Source organism: Calonectris borealis, chromosome 4, assembly GCF_964195595.1.
Source record: "Calonectris borealis chromosome 4, bCalBor7.hap1.2, whole genome shotgun sequence".
In the NCBI taxonomy this organism is placed as follows: domain Eukaryota; kingdom Metazoa; phylum Chordata; class Aves; order Procellariiformes; family Procellariidae; genus Calonectris; species Calonectris borealis.
The window spans coordinates 67,376,777-67,400,179 of NC_134315.1; the positions used below are offsets into that span (position 1 = coordinate 67,376,777).

The 23,403-nt window shown below is 35.5% G+C and overlaps 1 protein-coding gene across 2 annotated transcripts in view; it reads left to right on the forward strand.

The window, feature by feature from the left end:
* LRBA (LPS responsive beige-like anchor protein) overlaps positions 1 to 23,403 on the forward strand; it is a 420,317-nt gene that overhangs the window by 54,801 nt on the left and 342,113 nt on the right. For both annotated transcript variants that reach the window (XM_075149993.1, XM_075149994.1), the window contains 9 exons: positions 415 to 583; positions 2,551 to 2,630; positions 4,165 to 4,227; positions 6,069 to 6,166; positions 9,386 to 9,478; positions 10,297 to 10,405; positions 10,957 to 11,038; positions 12,730 to 12,853; positions 13,104 to 13,296. In XM_075149993.1, the coding sequence (XP_075006094.1) occupies positions 415 to 583; positions 2,551 to 2,630; positions 4,165 to 4,227; positions 6,069 to 6,166; positions 9,386 to 9,478; positions 10,297 to 10,405; positions 10,957 to 11,038; positions 12,730 to 12,853; positions 13,104 to 13,296 (1,011 nt within the window). The remainder of the gene's footprint in view (positions 1 to 414; positions 584 to 2,550; positions 2,631 to 4,164; positions 4,228 to 6,068; positions 6,167 to 9,385; positions 9,479 to 10,296; positions 10,406 to 10,956; positions 11,039 to 12,729; positions 12,854 to 13,103; positions 13,297 to 23,403) is intronic.

Below are 23,403 nucleotides of genomic sequence, written 5' to 3' on the forward strand. Positions count from 1 at the left end.
AGAAAAAGGGAAAGGAGATATGTAAATAATTAAGCCTATAATGAATACTTAAGCCTATAATAAATATGCACCTTTCTTTAATACTTCCTGTGTGACCCTGTTCTGAACAGAGAGGTTGGACTAGATGATGTCCAGAGGTGCTTCCAATCTCAGCTATCTGTGATTGTGTGAAGACCATGCTTTCACGCTCCTGTGAGTGTGGACCAGCTTAAAAAAAATCATAACACTCTATAGTTTTAGAAGTAAAATGAAATTTTTAATCAGTTTGCAAGGGTTTTAAGAGCTTTGTTACTGAGCTATGCAGAGAAAATCTATTTTTTAAGACATTTTAATAGATGAAATTTAAGAATGCAGTTGTCTGATGTGCTGCAATTTTGCTGTAATGATTTTTGATTTCATGACTGGGTATTGTAGGTTCAGCTGATCCTGTACACTTACCTGTCTACTGAGTTCATTGGCACCGTTAACATATATGGTGCAATCCGGCGGGTTGGGACAGTTCTTCTGGTCATGCATACCCTAAAGTATTATTACTGGGTAGTGAATCCTCAGGATCGCAGTGGTATAACTCCCAAGGGCATAGGTATGTATTCATTTCTTCTTTCACAAGCTGATGTTTGTTTTTAAAAAATGTTGTATACAAAGTATAGAATAGAACTGTAAATGTTGAGAAAGAATTCTATTTTAATGGGGTGGGTTCACCGTAACAGTTCGAGCAGTGTGCTTTTGTCCATAGGATATTCTTGAAAGGTTTTTTTCACAATCTAATGGAAACTTTCTTCAGAAGTCATATCCTCTGTCATCAAAGACTTAGTTCTATCTACTAGATACAACTGGTCAGAGAAATGGTAGGGTTTTGGAAGTGTAGAGCTGTGCCTGGGAATGTGGTCTGTTTATGGAGCTTGTTCAAGTACTGGACAGTCTTTAAGTGCTTGTAAAATCTATTGGTAATAGCAATATAGCTGAAAATAGGCATACTGAGTCTATCTGGCAGGCGTAGGGATCTGAACTTGTTGGAAAACTGCTCAATAAGCATGCTTAATCGAGACAGCGAACTCACGGCGAAAGAAGTAATAAAATTTAGAACACGTGTTTAGTACTTGTCATGGACACGGAACACAGAACAAGAATACTGATCATAAGAAAAAAGCAAAGGGAATAGCTGCTTGTCTAAGAAATCCAGTACTGTAAAAGGAACTGGGAGAAGTGAAATGTGCACCAGCATAACATAAATATGTGCAGGTGGAACTGGCACAGATAAGGGAATTAATGCTATTTGGAAGTATGACTATGGCTCTTCTAATTGTTGTTCTGTGTTTTATGGGGTTGGGCACACAGTGTTGGCAAAGGGAGAATAACTTACATCTCTACTGTCTCCTGTAATGAAGAAAGGCTCTGAGATTTTGGAGAGAGAAGCAGGTGATGAGAGTTAGATGTACTGGGAGTGAGTGCTCCTTAATTGTGTCTGACTTTCTGCCACCGGCTTCTCAAAATGACCACCCCTTCCTGTTAGAGGGTTGCAAAGATTGTTTTGTAGTATTTTGCATCCTGTAAGGAGCAAAGCATGTGTGTTTTTTCTCCTTTCCTTTTTAGTGAAGACATGGATTTACTTAATTAGTTTCTGAACTGATTTATTGAGCCTGAGGCAAGTGTATGTGTAGGATAGTCTTACTAATACAGTTTAATGGCTTATTTTGACTAGACCGGTCTATATTGAAAATTAGTATTCTTAAACCAAATATGCCCGTTGGCCTATTCTGTATAAAACCAGATTCGTATGATCACTTACATTTGCTAAATGATTTGCTTTTTCCTGATGATTAAGATCATAAGAACTGTGAACCTATGAGCGAATGTAAAAACTATCCTTGGAAATGTATTTGCAACAATTCATCTGCTTTCTTTATGAAAGCTTTTACTTGGTTTTGACATTTGGTTGCACCTGTTTTTTTAACCTTGCGTCTCCTGGGAACTACTCGATGTTTGAGTATTTAAAACGTTTCAGTGAAAGTCTGCTTTACGCAGGAATGGCCGAAGCAAGTCCTTTTGACTTTGAGTTAACAAATTAAGTCATGGCTTTCAAGGTAACCTTTATATATAGTGTTGTAAGATTGACTTTTGTTGTGTGTAATAATGGCATGTAGTTCTTCCTTTGAGCTTTAGCAGAAGAACTTTTAAAACAATAGTAAACAGCAAAAATTTGAAATCTGGAAATTCTGACAGAAAGTTCTCATATCAATCTTATTCCTTGCATGAAGTTGGTTCATAGACACTGCAAGGAAGTGGTAAGATCATGAAAAGAATTTAGAGGGGTTTGGAAAACTATATTTAATGAAAGCCTTAGAACCTCACTGGTTGGGCATTTTGCTAATAAACAGTGATAAAATGCATTACTATTTTGTAGTCTGAAGTGGAGGAAAGATAACTTTACTTAAAATGTGCCCTCTTCACTCAGAAAATGCCTTCTATTTTTCTTTGTGTGAAAATGCATACTATGCTAATAACAACTGTTAATTTCCATTTCATATATCTACTTTTCTTCTTTTGTAGACGGGCCACGGCCTACTCAAAAAGAGATTTTATCTCTGCGAGCATTCTTGTTGATGTTCATTAAACAGCTAGTGATGAAGGTAGGATAACTTTAAATTATGATAGGATATCTAAGTTTCCTTTCATAAAGAAATGCTCTTTAATATAGCGTTTTTTTCTAAGCATGTTGAATTTTGTAAACAAATAAGTAGATAGAAATACCATGTAAGGTGCATCTTTTTGTTGTGGCTCTGGCCACAGACAGCAGTGCTGAAGATGCATTTTTCTCCCTTTTAGTGGGGCTGTTAAATCATTAACTTAGAAATGTTTATTACTGGGGAAATAAGTATTTGATTACATTTTTTTTTGACAAGAACAATATCACCTGCATCAGAAGTGTTTAAAGACTAAAGAGCAATTTAAAGACTAAAGAGCAACATTTGACGTTATATGCTGTGGGCCAGTGGGACAGAAGAGAAGAAGAGAGACTCTATCAATAAGTTTCACAACTGTTTGTTAGACATTAGAGGAATATTGAAATTCAGCAGTTCTACTACTTGTAGACTCTTCTTAAGCCTTTCCTATTGTAAGCTCTGATCTCTCTCTTCTTCTCTTCCTTCTGTAGACTGACTTTTCTGTGTTTGAATCTAGCTCCCTTTTCCCTTCTTCCTCTGTGTTGCTAAGGGACCAGTATGCTCTCTGTGCTGCTACCCTTAGCCCCAGCAGTATGGAGGAGTAACTACTAGTAAAGTTCTGCACTTGACTCTTCTACTCTTTCTTAAAATTGGATGTTCTGCAATTGAAGTATCGGGGACAATTTAGCTATCAAACTCTAAAAGACTTCCATTAAGTGTTAGCTTCATTTTTATTTATTTTTTAAAAATTTGTGTCAGAGATTTATAACTTGGATAGAGTTTCATAAGGACAGTAAAAAGCATGTCCATCATAAAACATTGATTCTTCTGCAGATTTTCTATTTGTACACAGTGGTGCAAAATCTTTTCGGGAAATGAGAGACTTGCTTTAAAAAATAAAAGCCCTAAAAATGAAGAAGCCTGCTTTTCCCTTCCCTCATCCTGTTCTTAGAAACTGTTGGTTTTTATTTTATTTTCACCAAAAAGACCTCAAGGCATATTCCTGACATAGACGCCATAAATGATTTAAATTTCTGCAAAGTTGATAGCAACTGAAGATCAGATTCTGTAGTGGAAAATAAGAAGCAAACTCAGCTGTAGGCGTAGCTAACAGGCTTATAATTAAACATCAAGGCCTACTTTTGAATCCTCTTTGCCACCTTCCTTAATTTAATTCTTCTATTAATAGGAAGCGCTCAGTTCAAATTATCTGTATCAATTAACATGTGTTACTCTCACAATTTCATGTGCTATATTACTATCTAGTTTATTTTTATGCCTGTATTGGAGTTGTCTTAGAGCACTTTTATAACCTTCAGTGCGTATTTTTTGGGCAGGGAAAAAGTTACCTTCCATCTATGAAGCTATTATAGTACCAAGTGAAAACAAATTTGTCTTGTGGGACTTGCTCTGTGTATAACCATTGCTTGTAATAATGCTCTTTTGGGAACAGTACTTTTGTGCTTGAAAGATGATAGTTAAAACCTGATTGTTTTTAAAGGACTATGGAATAAAAGAAGATGAATTGCAGGCTATCCTCAATTATCTGCTCACTATACATGAGGTAATTTTTAGTTTGGGGGGTGTGTGGGAGGAGAGGAGTACTACTTCTGCTGTTTGTGACCACCAAATATTTGAATATTTTCAAATACTACCTTCTTTATGCCACAAGGTGGCTCTGTAGAGGAAGTAGCAAACGTTGTCCAACTCTTTAATGTAGTGTGCTGAATTGCCAATATTCTTGCAGTGATTTAAGCACTATGTTCAATGTTAGATTGAAGTTCATTAAGCCAGTAAGTCAAAATGGTTTCTTATGTTGTTCTGCAAACCGATTTACCAAGCAGAAAAACAGATGGTGAGACTGACTTTAAAAAAAAAAGACAAAACCTTGTTTTATGCTGCCTAAGTAATATTTTTTGTTTTGTTTTTCTCTCCTTTTTATTTTGCTTCTTAAATAAAGCAATAAAATTGAGAACATGCGTTAAAAAATAAAGATGTATGTTAATGGCAAGTAAGAGAAGCATATAAACTTAATTGGGAGAAAATGTTGGTTACCACTGATACATCTGCATCTTCATATTTTAGCACCGGGAAAAGGCACTTTATGCCAGATGCAACATCAAAGACAAGGGAAATGGGGACATAAATCTAACTGATCTCATCTCTCTAAGGGTGCTTGAAATGGGTAAAATAAGGAATTAATTGAACTTCACTTCAAGCAGTATGGATTTTTTTTTTCCTTTATTTGTTTACATCTATATTTTCCTTTTATTCTCTGTGCTGGTTACTAGTATTTGGTAGTGCCATGGTCAAGCAATTTAAGTCATTCTACTTTATGTGGACATGTAAAAAATAAGACTCTTGATAACATGTAAGAGTAAACCAAAATGGCAGAAGCTTTATATAGCCTTCAGATGAGGAGATGATATTTTAACTATCTTAGCAGTTTGCATGGTCAAGTCTAAAAGATCCATGAATGCTGAATCCCACAGAATTAGGTGTCTAGTTGTAAATTCAGAAAAACATAAATAATAAAAGTAAAATTCAGCCTTCTCATAGGGCTCATTCATCAATGCTAGCGTCTGTAATGCAAGCTAATAATATCATCAGGTGAACACAGTTGTTCACGGGGTGCAAAACTGGTTTTCTAATGGGGAAAGAATCAGAATATTTGTTCAAAAATGTTGGAAAGTTTGGGGGTTTTTTTGTTGTTGTTTTGGGGTTTTTTGGTTTTGTTTTCTTTTTGTGGTGTTTTTTTTTTTTTTAAATCTTTCATTTTAATACCACAAAGAATGGGGAAAAAAAGACAGTTGCGTTTTGCTACTTTGTAGGTTATTTTTAGTTGTAATTAACTTGGAACAAATTAATAAATTGTAGTGTAGAGTGCTTTAGACTAATAGTATGGAAAACTTTACTGAGCAGCTTGAATTACCCATTTTAAATGTCATCTGTGGCAGGTGGTGGTATTTTTTTGTTTCCTGGGGTGGACATTTGTTAGTAGAGATTTTGCATTAAACGCTACCCTGTGCCCCAGAAAATGTGCAGCAGTTTATTTCTAGCTCCTGTGCAGTAAAAGAAGGGGGAAATATACATGCAAACAGATGAGCATGTGTGTGGCAGGAAATAGCATAGTCCAATAGTCCATTCCCTGTCAAAGTCTTACATCCCAGGCACAGATGTATCACTTTTCACTCTAAAAAATAAAGTGGTTTTTTTGGGTCATATTTTCTTCTGCACTTGCCTTCCAGATCTATAGCTCTTTTGATCCTGGCCTAATTGTTTTGGTCCTTGGTTTACTATTACTCTCCAGATCATTTTGAAATGTTTTGTAGTGGTTCTTTTAACCAAAACAATGTTCTAGCTTACATGCATTTTTAATTCAAATTTGTAACTTCTATTCAACAGGATGACAATCTAATGGATGTCTTGCAGTTGCTTGTTGCTCTGATGTCAGAGCATCCCAGTTCTATGATCCCTGCTTTTGATCAGAGGAATGGATTACAGTAAGTTTGAATTTTCTAAGTGAGCGAAAGGAAATAGTATTTTGACCATACTGTTACTTGCTAGAATTCCCATGAAATCTGAAAGGTCCTCATCAGTGTATGTGTTGCAATCTTGGACTCCTCATCTTGGGAGATTTTTGTGTCCAGGTGTTCTTTTGACATGAGGTGATGTTGGATTTATTATCAATGAGGTCTTTTTTTTTTTTTAATGTTTCCAAGCCGGCAGTCACGCTTAAACAGGTAGTGATCAATTTGAGTTCATCTATACATTGATGTTAAGTCTTCATCTACTAGCCCTTAGTCTTTAGCCTCTCATTCTTACATATATTTTAGAACTGAAAGTGGGCTGACAAAAATTGGTTCAGATTTCTTCTGATCTTTGTTAGCTTTCTTTCCTTTTTTTTAACGTGTAAAACATTATGGGACTTTTGCAGAAGAAACCTTTTATTTGTTTAAATTTAGCACTTTGTGATATGGATTGTTCACAATCTCTTTTTCCCAACAAACAGAAAAATATTGTTTAACACTATTGTGAGAGAAAAGTAGGGAAAGTAGCAAATTCTACTAACAGTAAAAGCATAAGAGAAGATCTGCTAGAAAAAGACTAAGTTATGACTCTGATTTTGTGTTGTGGCTCTCAGAGGGTGGTCACGTTATTGAACTCTTCTAATTTCAAATGAACCTGCCTGGACATAGTGGGGGGAAAAAATGGGAACAGGCAAACAAATGTAAGAACTATTCCTAGAAGGGTATGTGGAGTAGTAATTCTCTCGCTGTGTAAAGGCAGAGTCTCATTTCATACATTTTCTTGCACCTATTGGTTAACCCCTATTTATACATATATTTTTTTCAGTTGCCCTTTCTCAAGAGACAACATTCAGGCACGTTCATAATTGTTTTCTCCCCTTTTAGTGCTAGGCTGATTTTTTTTTTTTTTTTACCCATTTTCTTCAGCTTTGATTTCATTTGTATGGTAATGTATTATGCTATGGGAAACTAATAAAAAACTCTAAATAATAAAGTATTGAATGTCATGTTAGGTCTCCAATGCAATATGTTTGTTTTTATTTAACAACTGGCAGTATACATTTTCTTTTTTATTAACGAGTATATGGGCAAGTCAGGATGAATAGTGAGTCCACAGTGAGAAATCACTTTGTTTTCCTGTCTCATTTGTTACACTCCTTGCTCCTGTATTGTCTCCAGTCACTTAGCGGGTTGTTTGTATGCTTATTGATACATCTACTTTTTGCAATTAAAACACCATATTCTTGAAATTTAAAAATAATTTTACAAAGCTTTATAAATATTTGGTGTGTTTTAATATTTAAAATTTTTAAAGTAGCTAATCTACTGAAGAAATAATAAGTGTAAGGAAACGTTTTTTCCCTACGCAATTAGGTGACCCTCATACTCTTCTGTTAAGACAAGCAGGGAAATGGAATATATTGCTTGAAAGAACATTGTATCATGGGCTTGCTCATTTATTTGATTCTGTAGTTGCTGTGGCTGCAGCTTTCTCCAGGATAAGTTATTTGTTACAGATAACTGTTTTTTAATCACTCTTGGGTTTTCACTTAAATTCTAGTATAGAACTAGATTTTTTTTGTCTTAGTTTAGGTGCCCTGGGTAATATTTTTAGGTATGTAAAAGTGAAGGAATATATAACTAGTGACGAGTGCTCAGTTATGTATAGATAAGGCCTAAAAACTTGAATAAGTCCTTTGAACTCTTTACAACTGACTGACCTAAAATGCGGTATTATAACATGGGATATTTTTGTAAAGACTCAAGAATCATTGAAATTAGATTTCCTCCCCAATAAAGTGATACAAATTTCCTCAAAAATTTATTCAGAAGATATTCATAGCAAAGGCTGAGTACTGTGCCTTCTGTTCCAATATAATTTCATGGAGCATTAGGAAATTAATCTTTTCTTTTTTTCAGAGAGAGTTTAGTAGTCCGTGTAGGTATAAGCTAAATCATATTTCACAAATTCAAAGATCTGTCCAATACCATGAACTGTAACCCAACTAAAATCAGATAGTGACATGGTCATAAGCACTTTACTGTCTAAAAAATAAGCAATGAATGAAATTAGATGTAACTGATAAATACATTTAGATGTCTTATGTTGTTATGGGAGATTTACAAGGATCAAAAACTTGCATTTGTTATTCTTCACATTGACAGAAGGCCAATATTAGAATTTTTCACTGTGTAAATAAACTTCATTTAATAAAAGATTAAACTTTAATATACTGCAAATAAATGTTTGAGAAGTTAAGATTAACTACTAGTCTGATTTCTTTTTATTCTGGGAGTGGAAGGCATAGATACACATGATGAGATCTGTGCAGTATTACAGATTGAATTGGTAATGGTTTTAAAATTTTTATTTATATTTAAGGTTAAGGGTATTTATTTTAGGTTGTTTAAGGTTATTTCAGGTTATTTATTTTTATTTATATTTAAGGTTACTGGACACTTCCCACTGTAAGACACTACTTCCAATTGTTTATTAATTTACCAGATTTTCATCAGTTACATTGACACTTTTGTTGCTGTGTTTGTTACACTCTCATTTTCTTTCGTGGGAAAACTTCAGTGAGAACTGTTCAGCTAGTTAAGTCTAGTACTTTGCTACAGACATGCCCCTCGCTCCCTTCGGCTTTTTTCTTAAACCTTCTTAGTGGAGAATCATAAGTGGGTGTAGAGCATAAGGAGATGAAGAGCAGAAACCGATGTAGGTGAAATGAGAAGAATGCCTCCTGATTTGGTGTCTTCCTCTATCCCTCCTAACGGAGCAACAGCATGGGCAGATGTCAAATATTAGTGCTAGTAATAAATCCCCCTTCATACGTGGCCATTCTGATCCAGCCACATTTATACTAAAACAGTTGCTTGCTTAGTTTTCTGAATAGAATATCAGATTAAGACAGTTCTCAATATAGGAATTGCAGCAGCCTTTCACAGCATGTTTTATGTATTGATATTGGGAAGATACTTAAATTTGATTAAAAATTTATAAATGTAATTATCAAATGTGAAATCACAAACTATTGTGCCGTTAACAGAAACGTTAGTCTTATTAATAGTCATTCTTTTAAATTAGGCTCAGATACAAATCTATTTGCAGTCTATTGTGGTTAATTTGTCATTCCAAAAATTGCTGTGTATTTCAACTATTTTAGGAAGCGTTATGTTTTCTCCATTTAGGGTTGTCTACAAGCTTTTAGCATCACAAAGTGAAGGCATCAGGGTGCAGGCTCTAAAAGTGATGGGATATTTCTTAAAGCATCTCGCTCCAAAGTAAGTACTGGTTTAGGTCTTAAAACAAACCCCTCCCAAAAAAAGAAGGAAAAAAGGTAGGCTGTGACGCGTAGAGGCCATGTATTATTTCATGTATATATTATTTCATGTGTATATATACACACGTTTGTATGTAAAGTAAAAAAAGCTATATTGGAGGTTAATCGCTAAATATCCTTCACTGAATAGGAGCTACTATTCTTCAAGTACCCTTTAGTTTGCTTGTCACTAATATATTTCTGATGTGGTGGAATTTCTTGTTATTGGCAACTCAAGCATTATCACTTCCTTACCAAGTTCATTTAATACTTACTTGCAGTATGGCTGCCTGCTTTTTAAAGTGATCTTTTTCCATAATTCCACTGAAATTGGTAGCAAGAATTAGATTGAACCCTATGTTACTTACTGAGAACTAGATTTAATGTGTCTCAAGTTGAGTACAATAATAGATAACTATTGAGATCGCTGTCCATGGTTGTATTTTTGAGTGAAATGAGGACAAAGATGCCCTTTCCTTAGTGTTTATCAAGAAATCCCTAAGGGTGTGTTTCAGCTTTTTGGGCCCATGGGTGAGAGGACTGCATTTATGGAAGAAAGTTAAGCTGTCTTCTGTCTGTCTTCAGGGAATGACTTGTCCTTTCAGAATTTGAATCCTTGCCCTTTTCCTTAACCAAAAGTGAAAGACTTAAGGAACAAAAAGAAAAAGATGTTTCCAGTGATTTCATATTTCTTGAGGCACACTTTTTAAACTTTTGGTTTTTTTCCCCCTAAAGCAAGTTGAATACATAAGTTTATTTTATCTTTCTGTACTGTTTTAGGAGAAAAGCTGAAGTCATGCTTGGACATGGATTGTTCTCTTTGTTGGCTGAAAGGCTGATGCTTCAGACAAGCTTAATCACCATGACCACATACAATGTCCTATTTGAGGTAGTAATATACTGTAGTTAGGATCCAATCTTCCTAATTACTTGTAAGACATTGTTAGAAAATTGCTTACATATTTGTGCTGATATGTTCCAGATGACATTAAACTGTAGTGTGATGCAGCTGAGTGCTGCTTTTTTTTTCCCCAAAGCTCACTACTTGAGATTCCCACCCCCCTTAACTTGGTTAGGCTCATTATGAACAATTCTAGATAATGAGTAACCTGAATGTCCAAGCAGACACTCATATATATGTGGAATTTTATTATAGCAATGATCTTGCCTTATGATGATTGTTTTGGTTAGATTCAGGTTTCTCTTCCAGTGTATTTCAAATAGCAGTGTGCACTTAAGAGAAAGCAAAAAAAATAGTTTACAGTAAAATTTTAGGAACAGGATGAAATAAATTATCAAGAAAGAGAACAAGTGGGTTTTTTGTATAATCTTTAGAACCATTGTGAAATAACGATGGTGCTGTATGAAGGATGTATCCAGCTATTTTTCAGTAAGCTGTCTTTATGAACGTTGATATGGCATCTTCTTCTTTCTTGCTAGATTCTGACTGAACAGATTTGCACTCAAGTGATACATAAACAACATCCTGACCCAGATTCAACAGTGAAGATACAAAATCCTCGTAAGAATCATATACATTTCTAAGTGCTGTCATAAGAAAAGTCTGCTCTAAAAAAAAAAAAAAAAAAAGAGAAAACGTATTAATTACATCCACCAGTCTTAATTCTCATCTCAGTTTTACATAGTCTTTCATACAAATGTGCATTTAGGTGGAGTTATTTAGGAAGTATGTCTCTCTAGCTTTTTGAAAGACGTTTTATGTGTCTAAATGTGTATGTAGTTCATAACTCACCCTTTTTGGCTGTGCAGTCCTGCTATGAAATGGTTTTTCAAGACTTGCATGCACAGGATACTTTGATTTAATACATGTTAAGGTTCCAGCAAAATTCTGATTGCATTATTTAGTGATGTCAGACTAAATTACCTGAAATATGGAAACAGCCTTCATCTTAAATTACATTCAGTACAACAATGCTAGATAGAAAGTAGGAGAAATGTTTCTGCTCACTGTTTTGTTTAGCTTACTTTATGGGAAATATCTTGATATGAAACTTCAGATGTCTTTTGAACTAAGAGAAAATACTGATCTCCTTTCCTGAATTATATGCATTACTAATGTGCTCTGTATATAATACAATGGACTTATGATAGCTTTGGGAGTTCATTTTTTCTGGAGAAATAATAGATTTTTCACTTTCATAGCTGCTTTGTCATTAAATGTAGGTCATAGTTGTGGGTTTGCTTCATGTGGAAAGTGGGGGAAGAGAAAGGAAAGCAAAGCAGATACAGAGGAAAGAAATCTGGTTGCAGTATGTCATTTGCCTTCTGGTAAATCTGTATGAAGCAAGAAATGTGAGGAGATTTCTGTTACTTTCTCTGAAGATTTTTGAAGTTGACAGTCACTGCTGTGGTTAATACAGATTATTTGTAGTGTGAGGTATGAGTCTGGAATTATCTAGGTCTAGTAGGAAGAGTGACTTCTAGAGTACCTTTTTAAGATCAGTGCTAATATTATCAAATAAGGAATTTCTCTTTTTAAAGAAATTGTAGAAGGTGAACTGAAACTATCACAGTGACCATGTTCAAATTGCACCCTAATTTATTTACAAAGTTAACTTTTTTTTAAAGTAACAAGAACAGTGACTGCCCCACTGGTTCAAAAAGTGGAATGTACCCACAATTTTGACTGTCTCCTAAAAATATAGAAAACATTATGCTCATAAGAGATGAAATTTTATATCAGGAAGGTTTTGTCCCCTTTCTCAAACTTTTTTTTAATAACAGAAATTGTTAAATATAATCGGAAGTTTTTTATATTCTTCGAAAATTCTGTATTAAGGTGGAGCAAATGGATTTTTCTCATATATTGGTTTATAACAGATGCATTGTATTATGTGAACTTCCTTAGAAAAAGATTCTAATGGATTCTGATAGCTTGTCATTTGTCATGCAGTAACATTTGTGTTGCTTAAACCTAATAATTCAAAAAAATTTCAGAGTAATTTAACTTGGATTCCATTTTCTTCAGCTGTATAGGCCTGCAAATCCCCCTGATGGTGACCAGGTTTGAGAAGTCTTGGAAGAAGGGATTTGTATTAGTTAAACCTTCTACTCAAAGAGAGATGTGCTTTTTCTCAGTATAAAACTTTTTTATGTAGCATCACTTTTCTTGTACAAACAATATTGGAAGATGTCCTGTATTTTATGCTGTGCTTAGTACTAATATTTTGTTGTTCATGAACTGTTTTACAGAGATTTTGAAGGTTATTGCAGTCCTGGTACGTAATTCTCCACAGTGTCCAGAAACTCTGGAGGTTCGGCGAGCCTTTCTCTCAGATATGATTAAACTTTTTAATAACAGCAGAGAAAATAGGAGGTAAGGTAGCTTGCTGTATGCACATGTATACAAAGTAAATAACAAGGTCTCCTAGTAAATTAGACTCATTAAGGAGATACAGCTTCATTGCTGTTCAGCACGTTCTATACTCTACTAGAGTCTTCAATATGTAAAATTAGAGAAGCTTGCACATAGCAATTGTTTTAAACCGGTTGAATTCCTGACTTAGGTGATGTATATTTCGAAGATATATTTTGAAATTTGGTTAAATAGCATGTGTGTTTTGCAGGAGTTTGTTGCAGTGCTCTGTCTGGCAGGAGTGGATGCTTTCCCTTTGCTGTTTTAATCCAAAGACTTCTGAGGAACAGAAGATAACTGAAATGGTGTATACCATATTTCGAATTTTGCTCTACCATGCAATCAAATATGAGTGGGGTGGCTGGCGTGTTTGGGTGGATACACTGTCCATCACACATTCAAAGGTGAGTGTTTGAAATAGTTGGGAAATTTTGTGACTCTGTGTAATCAGATTTAGAGCCTTAAAGTGCTATATCATACAGTGAGATAGTCTTGAAGTAAAGGTCAGTAGTTAAATAAAAGCCCAGTGTTTATACCTGTTACTGGGCATAACTTTCAAATATTAAATTCAATTAAATATTAACTTTGTTGTTTGAACACAAATCTTTTTGGTTTTGCTCAAATTGTGATAGTATTAGTTTATACTGAAAATGGCACATATTTTCAAAAATGAGATAATCAAATTTCAGGAGCATTTCTGAAAAATTTTAATGCTGGTTTTGGTTTTTAATAATGGCATGAACACAAGGTGGCGCACCATATCTATTCATAAACAAAAATGCCTTTTAGTGACATCAAAAGGCTGTAAAACAAACCAGTAAAAAGCAAAGAAATCAAAGTTAAGACAGATGCTTCAGCTGTTAAGCTGTCATGGAATACAGGGTGAGAATGCAAATCCTTGCAGTATGAATGAGACTATTACCATTCATTATTCTTCGGTCTGATTTTTTGTTGTTGTTACAACCAGAATTATATCATAAAAGTTACTAGTGGATCTTTGAACAAGACACAGTGGTATAAAAGATAACTGCCCTGCCTTATTCTGAACAAAAGAGTGAGGCCAGTGTGGGCCTCATAATTGTTCTGGTTTATCAGAAATATTTACTTAAGATGAATTAAATTATACATTATATATTTCTAAATGTGTGCAACTTAAACATGTGAAAAGGACATCTGTGAATCCTAAAGATCACTTCATGATTCTAAGGAATTGTTAGCATTTCTGAGGTCCTTGATTTTGTATGAATTTTTTCTCAAAAAAGTCAGTCTCTGCAGACAGCAAGAATACCGTTATTTTGCAACTCTGTTTATTTATTGCATTCATAGCTCAATGGTGGATTATTGGGCTATGGAGAAACAAATGTAGAAATCTATATAATAAAAGTGTGTGAAATAATATCATTAAATAGTCACTTAGCTAAATGGAATCCAGGTGCAAAGGAACCAGGGCCGAATTTTAACCATTTTAGTGAGATCACATTTTAGTTTTTGAAATATCCTTAATCTTCTTTTGTGTTGGGTCTGCAGTCTTCAAAAAACCTGTTTCCTCTCTTTCCGCCAAGATGCAGAGGGCATGGGTGGAGTAGATTGTATGATGGCAAGCTGTAGCTAAAGTAAAGATCCCTAATGTGCTTTTATAGAAACTGGCATAATTTAAAGCATTTCTGTGATTGCTGGGAATTGCTGGGGAACTGTCCCTGGGGAAAGATGGAGAGGTGAGTGAAGGAAGACCACCTTTCTGCCTCTGTTATACAGAGCTTTGGTGTACTGAATTTAAAAATTATCTAGCACATTGTCTTATAAGCTGTAGTTCTATTCTTAGACTCTTTTCGTAAGATAATGTAATGTCAGAAATCTCATTTAAATAGCTTCTATGTCAAAATGATTATATGGATTTTTGGTCATTATCTTCAGTGACTTAATGTGGCTAATCAATGGTTTAGAGTTCTTAGAGGAAAACCCAACATTTTATTGTGATGCCACGGCCAAATGTTAAGGAAAAAAACCGCTGGTTTTAGAAAATACCAAAAAAATTGAGGTACAGATAGTGTTACTTCGGGGTTTTGTTTTTTTTTTTTGAAAGGCTGTATGTTTTTGTGCAATACCATAATGAATGAGAAAATGACGTGCTTCACTCTTTGTGTTTCTCATTTTTGGTTGCTGGCATGCTGGCATAGTGAGGTATCCTTGGTTGTAGAAGTAACTTCCTGTATCAGTTTTCCAAAGTCTAACTTTGTTGGCTTTCCGGTCAATATGTAAGGACTGTTCGTTCTTCCAACCTACTTTAGAGGAAGTTGAACAATGGCAAGGTCAGAAGTGTGTGAGAGTGGGCAGAGCTAGCAGCAGAGTGGTGTTGTAATTTTGAAGGAATCGTAAAGGAGTTCTGTTTTTTTGGACATCGGTGCTAATATTATCCAGTTCCAGAAGCCTAAATGAAAATGATGAAACAACAAAAGCACCCAGCAACTAGCTTAACAATAGTGATACGAATGATGATGCAATAGTCAAGGATTTTAAAATCGGATATATTCACCTTTGTTATGCATTTGCTGTTTGAACTTTCTTATAAATAATATATGCAGTTTATGCAACTAGCAATTTAAAGCTACCTATCTTTTAATTACATAAGCATAAATTGGGATAAATCACAAAAAAAACTCTTTGTGGTATAACCTTACTAATCACTTGAAAATGTCCGTATAAACTGATATTAATATCTAATGATAATGAATTTTTAATCCCTCTAATTTTACTTATTTTGAAGATTCTTGTACCCTGTTATACCAATATTGAGATTCATATAGATTCACACATAACATAGCATAGACATAATTCAGTGGGCAAATTGTTCGATGCTAAGTGCATCTCAGATGTTTTTGATTTCTAGCATGCTTTCAAAGTAATGTGGGAATTATGGGAACAAAAATATTTCCTTAACATTGCTAAGAGAATAACCAATTTGTGTTTTTATTATTTCATCTCTAATTGTATTGGGTTACTGCTTATTTTTCCTTTTTACAGCCCTTTGCGCCATTCTTGCCACTAATTTATAACACCATTCTATGATAAAGAACTAGTATATAAAGGACTAGTGTTACAGAATTGGATAGGTTTTGCAGAGCTACACATCAAGATACATGCAGCTGCTATAAAAAGCCAAAGAAACTCAATTGCAATTTTATTGTCCAGTTTGATAGATTTCCTGCCACCTTTGTAGCAGGGAAGCTGTTTGTCACTGTAACCCTCTCCTCCAACAGCTGCACAACGTTTTATAAGCAGCAACGGCTTTTCTAGCATAATTGCACTACATTGGTTTCCTTGCACTCAGAATTTAGAAGGTGTGTGTAATCTTTTTAAAGCCAAATTTCTTAATATTACTCATGTATTTTGCTCATTTCCATAGTATTTTTTTTTATGTTTTCCAAATATTAACAGAGTGTATACAAAGGTGCTTAATCTGTGGCTTCTAGTTCAATAAAAATGTTAATGAAAAAATTAAATCGCAACTCCAGTTTGTTCTAACTGGCCAGTGCTGAATTTATGAAAGCATCTAAGAACTTGGTTTTTAAACATTGTAACCATACTAGCTAGGCCTTAGATTTTATCAGTCTATCCATGTTACTTTGTAAAAAGGACCAATGATTTTGGAATTAATAATCAGAAACAAGTAAAGAATGGTGGACAACTTGCCTTTTTGACCTTTCAGCTTTTTTAAAAGTTTTAAAAGAATATAATGTTTTAAAAGAATATAATGCTTTACACAGTATAATACACTCCTAAATTATCTGAATGTTTTAAACTACTGGAAAGAGCTAACATTTGCTAATTTCATGCCCTTAAATATATTTTACTACTTAAAAGTTGCTTCATGTTACCCTGTGATTCAGTTAAAGAGAAGATATTTGGATAAATTCTGATTTTTTTTTTTTTAATTTTTCTTTTTAGTAGCTCAAGGAATTTTCATTGACTAACGCTCAGAAATGTTAATATGTATAAGCTACAGTTTTATTGCTTGTATAAGTGGAAATTGCTGTATAAGTGGAAAAATTTTGTTCACTGATCTGAATGGGAAGAAGTGTAATCTGAAAACATTAGTACTGTGACTTTAACATACAATGTATTTCTAAATAATTGTTAGTTTTCAGTCTAAGGAAGTACAGTTGTAATAAACATTGGTGAACGTTAAGTAAATTTGTATGTTCCTTGGTGCCCTGCTCATTTAATACAGGAGAAAAAAAAAAAAGGTGTGCACAGCGTTTACATGTGTTATGTTTGCCTGATTTTCAACACTGTCAGATGAGGGAAAATCGGCAAAAGCAGCAAAGATTAGGTGGTGGAGGAGTTAATATATAGTGGCAATTTAAAAACTAATTTGCAGAGAAGTGAACATGGCTCAGTAGTTCTGGAAAGTAACAGGCCATCAGGAACTCTTGAGTCCAAATCCCATTGGCATTCATGAGTTATTGAGGATGCTTTTGTCTCCATTTTTTCTCCCTATCTTGAAGAAGGTAGGGTCTCCCAAAGTGGTATGTGCAGGCATTTTTAGCTCTAGGGCATTTTGAAGGCTTCAGATGTTTTTCAGTCCTCTGAAAAGTGTGTCTGCATTGCCCTGAGGGGAAGCAGAGGTAGCTAGCCAAGAGGGTCATTGTACTGCTGCAGGTTTTTGGTTTTCAGTTGTGCGATGCCCAATGTATCAATGAAGCAAAGCTGGGGGAGATGCTAATTAAGTAGCACACTTGAAATGCTTAAATATGGGTTTCATTTTTGTGTTATAAATAGTTATTTATAAAAAATCATTGCTTATTCTAGATAGAATGATTCTCGGGGGGGGAGGGGGTCACCTGACTTACGGAGAGCAGAAGGAGCTTGGAGACTAGAATGTGCAGCCTCCTTTAAAGCTGTGTACCCTCCAAGATGTGTGGTTGTAATACAATCCTTTCACCTTTTCTAGGTGTTTCCTTGTTACAGCTTCTTTTGTAGTAGGTGCGTGGGAAGGCTTTTCCTAATCAATTCCTTGAGGAGAAGAAAGTGTTTTCATTATTCAGCAGGCAGAATAGTCGGGAGGAGAAGTCCGTACCACTGATGGGCTCTTATGCATGCGGCATGTATGGGAGCTCCTCCATCTCATTATTCACTCAGTTTGAGTGAATGGAGTGTCATGAATGCTAAAATTTGACTACTTCAAACTGAAAGAAAAGTGTGAAATAGGGGATAGACATAGAGTGAGCAAGGTAAACGGAGAATTTATGAAGCAGGAAAGAACAGGATCAGCTGGGTAGAGAAGCTACACAGAAGCCTTAAAAGAAGAGTGTAATAGAGGTTTGCTGCTGGTTGAGAAGTGCCAGAGGTCTCAAAAAGAAGAAATGGGGAAACATTTGCAGTGGAAAGAACTGATGCATAAAGAGGCAAACAGCTATGAGGTAGTCTTCTAAGCCTGAAGAGAGAATGGATTCTCATCTCTATAACTTGGTATAAAAGTTATTGGAAGATAGGACCTGTGTCTGCAGCCTCAAGAGTTGTTAGTGGCCTCCTTTCTGTTGCTGCAGAGTTTGAGGCAAACCTCCTCTGTACTTGCTGCTACCTGTGTTCAGGTTGTGGCTGTATTGTCGCTGTGGGGACTGAATTGGGCCTCTGGGCCATGAGTTGAAATGATGGATGTGGAGTCTTTGCTACAGGGCTGCCAACAACACATGAAGACATTGGAAAAGGATGGCCAAAGAGAGAAGCGCGATGGCCAAAGAGAGAAGACCTATAGCTGGGTGTTACAACAATGCAGAGTGGTAAACACTGAGTTTAGTTACAACATATTTTTGTTAATAACTAAAATGTGCACAAGGCAGAATTTGAGAGTCTACTGAACTGTAGGAATGGTAACAGGGATTGAGTTAGAGAGGAAATACATACCTTGAGAGGATAATGTGCTCATGCCTTGCAATTTAAACAAATTAAAAGCAATTAGTGAAAATGAGCAAATACATGGTTTGGTATGCTGTTTCAATTTGTTATTTTATGATGATGTAACAGTAAGCTATACCTTGACTTGATTTGAAAATGAAACGCTGCCAACATACACAAAATTATCTCTCAGATAAGCAAAGACTTTTATGAATTATATTGACTAGTACTTGTTTTCTTATTCTAGAATTTATTTGCTTGCGTATTTTTTTCTCAAGCTGAGGAGAAAAAAGGCAAAAGTATTGCTACTTGGATGAAAATGCAGGATGCAGGAACATGAAAACGTCTTGGTACAGTGGGTTTCATTCCTGCCCAACCCCTTCTACCCCCCCGTGTGTGTCAGTGAATGCTTTTCTGGTGGAAACTTAGACTCCTCCTAGAAACTTCTCATATGTAATGTCCTGCATAATATATGTTAATTTGCTTTTCTTAGCTTTCTTCTGTGAACCACTCAAATAACCCAGAGATTCCTCAGGTCAGTGGGTTACAGACTGTAAGTCACTGTATGGTGTGCACGGTATCTTTGTATCTTTCACGTCACTGAATTGAAAATTAGGTTTGATGTCTTCAGATATTGGTGCCTCCCATCTAAACAGACCTGTTTTTGTTTGGAGATTAGTTTCCACTTTTGAACAGTTAGTGTTGCTAGAGGAGAAGTGGAAAAACAGGTCAATAAAGTCCTTGCTAAGATTTAAAAAGTTGTAACGCTTTCTGGAATTATGAAGAGTTTATTGATGGTGTCAGCAGCACAGGAGCTAGTTTGCACTGAGCAGACTCTATAAGGACATAGCAGTACTATATAATTGTCTGACCTGACTGGCAGACATTCCCTTCCTCTCTCTACTCTAGAAAATTGCCCACCTGATAATGAAAAAAAGGACAAAATCTTAACGTATAGTTAAAATATTTTCCTTATGTTCTTTAATGCAAATGTCAATCATCTTAACCTTTTTCATTGCTGTATGCTAATTTTTATCCTTGGCAATTAGTAAATGTTGGATGTCAAATTAAGTTAAAATTAATGGCAGAGGGAAATGTTGCAGTTATTAGCTCACAAGTGTCTTTAACTAGTAGTGCGTAGAGATGCATTCTGAGCATTGCAAACAGCTATGGATTAACCATCAAATGATGGTGAAGATTAATGATTGGCCTTTTAGCTCACTAATTTAGAACAATTTCTAGTAATTAATTTTGTATTATCAGCTTTAGAGTTGCAAATGCCTTAAGGAAAATAAAAAATGACTTGACTTAAGTACATTTAAGGTTCTTCAAGCTAACAGTTGTCTTGTAAATTGTTGCATGCTTGCAGTCCTAATGCTTAATCTTTAATACCTTTATATACTATCTGTCTACCTGTATTTAGTAATCATAATTTCTACTTCATTTTGCATTTTCATTGATACTGCTTTTGTTAACCTTAGGTGTTTTCTTTGTAGGATGTATTGTTTGGCTTTGTGAACTTGTGTGCTTCATAGATGCTGTGTCATGCAACAGAAGTGTGGGGGAAGAATCGTCCAGTGCCTCCATTGTAGTGCCACTATTTCTTGGTTTCCTGTCAAACCAAATTACGACTTAATATAGTGAACAGAACTGTTTATACAGGCTTGTTGAAAAGTTGGATTTTACAAAGCAGTATTTCTTAGATTTCTTTTCTTTTTTATATAAATAAGAAAACCCCAAACTTGAAATGCATTTGAAAAATACTGTTTTAGATAGTCTGCATAATTTTGTGCACTGCTATTTTAGTTTTAATATTATTTAAAGGACAATATTTAATACATTAAGTGGCATGAATTCTTTCTGATGCTTATGGTGGAGGTAGAAATTGCTATCCTTTTTAAGTAGATTTTGGGTTTTTTTGTAAGTGATGTTCTCCTGTAGTTCTGTACTGTCTAATTTTCTTTACCAGTGTGTCTCTCCTTGCAGTTTCTTGCATTGTTCTTAAATCAACGTAGATTCTCATCAGATTGTGCTTGGATTTATTTGCCCATAAGTTTACATTGCCCATCTGTAAAGATAAGTTGTCTGTATTGACCTTCTTGCCACTCTATCTTTTTTTTTTTTTTTTAAGTGGCAATTAACAATCCTGAAGAGCACGGTTTGGTTTCCAGAGTGTTGCTCTGTAATGGCTTCCAAACCATTGTCTATTCCGTTTCAGATGAGACTGATTGTGAAATTATATTGCATCCCTGTACCATACATTGTATTTTTAACTGTTAACCATAGCTGGGCAAAGATCAACTTGTTGCAAAGTTGGTTGCATCTCTAACCTATACAGTCAATAGAACTCATACATGTAGCTTTCTACAGTCTTAGTTGGAAAAACAAAACTGCTCAGTTTGTAATTCATGATTCACATGTTAACACTGAAAATTAATACAAATACCTATGGTGCCTATCTGACTTCAAGGTAGCACATGTAGGTTATTAGGAAAAACAAAGCATGCAATAGGAAACTCTTCTAAGAGACAAAAGGGAGAAAGTAGCATGGGAAGATTTTTGAATAATGAATGAATAAGATAAGTACATATTGCTAATAAATACTGGGGGGCTTTGCTGAAACAGTGGTCAGTTTTTAGATAGAATTTGGTTTTGTGGTTGTTTGGATTATAAAAAATAGGGAGTCTTTAGATCTAGATGAACTTTTCTTCCAGCACTGAAATTTTAAGTGTCTTTAAAATTAAATGAGAAGTTGTGATGTGAAGGGAAGAGCTTGGAGGCAGGGGGACTCCATTGTTGGCAAGGAAATAAGAACTTTAGCTTTTAAGAATAACTGAAATCTTGGCTATGGCATGTGTATTAATGAGGCAGTGAAGTTGCTAATGAGGGGCCAGAAAATTTGGAGCTTTCAGTAACGTAATATGAAATATGACATGCACATAACCATCTTGTAAGGATAACGGAGATGTGGTGGGATGGCTCCTGTGACTGGAGTGATGTAATGAAGGGATACCAGCTGTTTAGGAAGTACAGGCTGGAAAGATGAGGAATGGTTGTTGCCCTTTATGTGAGAGAGCAGTTGGAGTGCATGGAGCTCTGCCTGGGGATGAATAAGGAGCCAACTGAGAGTTTCTGGATTAGGATTAAAGGGAGGACAGGTAAAGGTGACATTATAGTGGGCGTCTGCTACAGGCCGCCTGACCAGGAAGAACAAACAGATGAGGTCCTCTACAGACAGATAGGAACAGCCTCATGTTTGCAGGCCCTGGCCCTCACGGGCCTGATATATGCTGGAGGGGCAGCACAGCAGGACATAAGCAATCTAGGAGGTTCCCTGAGTTCATTGACAACTTCTTTCTCCTCCAAGTGATAGAGGAGCCAACAAGGAGAGGTGTTTTGCTGGACCCTCATACTCACCAACAATGTGAAGGAAGGTGAAGGTCAAAGGCAGCCACGGCTGCAGTGACCATGAGATGGTGGAGTTCAGGATCCTGAGGGGAGGGAGGAAAGTAAAAGCAAGCTCACAACCCTGGACTTATGGAGAATGGATTTTGACTTGTTTTCAAGCAAGGTTGGCTTAATGCTGTTAACAAGATGATAAATTTGGTTGGTAAGAGAAAATCTGAAGCTGCAATAGGCTTTTGTAAAGGGAATTGGCTTGGTAGCACACTAGAAAAAAGTCAGTGTTACAGAAGAAGAGTACATCACAGGTTATACAAACTGAGATATAACTAACTGACCATTTCTCCAAAAGTAGTTGCCAGCACTGTAGAATGTGTTTGTGGAGTGGAAAGTGAGAAGCCATAAAGTAGGTTGCTTTTACTCCTGCATATGAGTTTAATGAGGCTTACATTGGAATGAAGCATGAAAATATGGATGTTCACTATATTGAAGATTTTTTGAGGAGCTGGAAAGGTTGCAGAAGGGTGTCACAGGAAGGATTCTAGTCCTTCGGAATGAAAGCTCATTCTTTTTAGATGATCCTGATACGTCTCCATCTTTTGGGCTTTTAAAAACATTGTTACAGTATGCTAAAGAAAAAAAAAAACCCTGAAAACATGGTATTTCTTCCTCATTGAGGCATTTTTAATAACTCAGAAATGCCGACTAGAAATTAGTGACTAGAAATTGAAGCTAGACTTTCAAAATCAAGAAGGATACCTTTTTTTTTTTTTTAGATGGTAGAGTAGATTTGGAACAAGTGATCCGGGGAGATTTCATTTCTTGATTTCTAAAATCAATGCTGGACAACTTTCTGGATGCTGTCATCCAATTCATGTTACTGGGCTCAACGTGTAGGAAAGTGGGTTAAAATCAAGGGCTGGGCTAGGTGATCTGATGTTACTTTCTGGCCTTAACCTCAGTGATTCCTTGAAGTGCTAGGGGAAAGCAGCTGTAACAGAACTGATGATATGCTTTAGAATGAATTTAAAGTTATATTCCTTGATGCTTGCAATTTACTTTAACCAGGGTGGTAACTTATCAAAGCACTTACATAGCTAGGGCTGCCAGAACTTAGAACTTTATATGGCTGTTAAAGCTTGTGTTTTGTAAGGACCAGTGTAAGCATCAAGTGTTGCTTGATCAAACTCTTGCAACACTGTGGATGTGCTCTT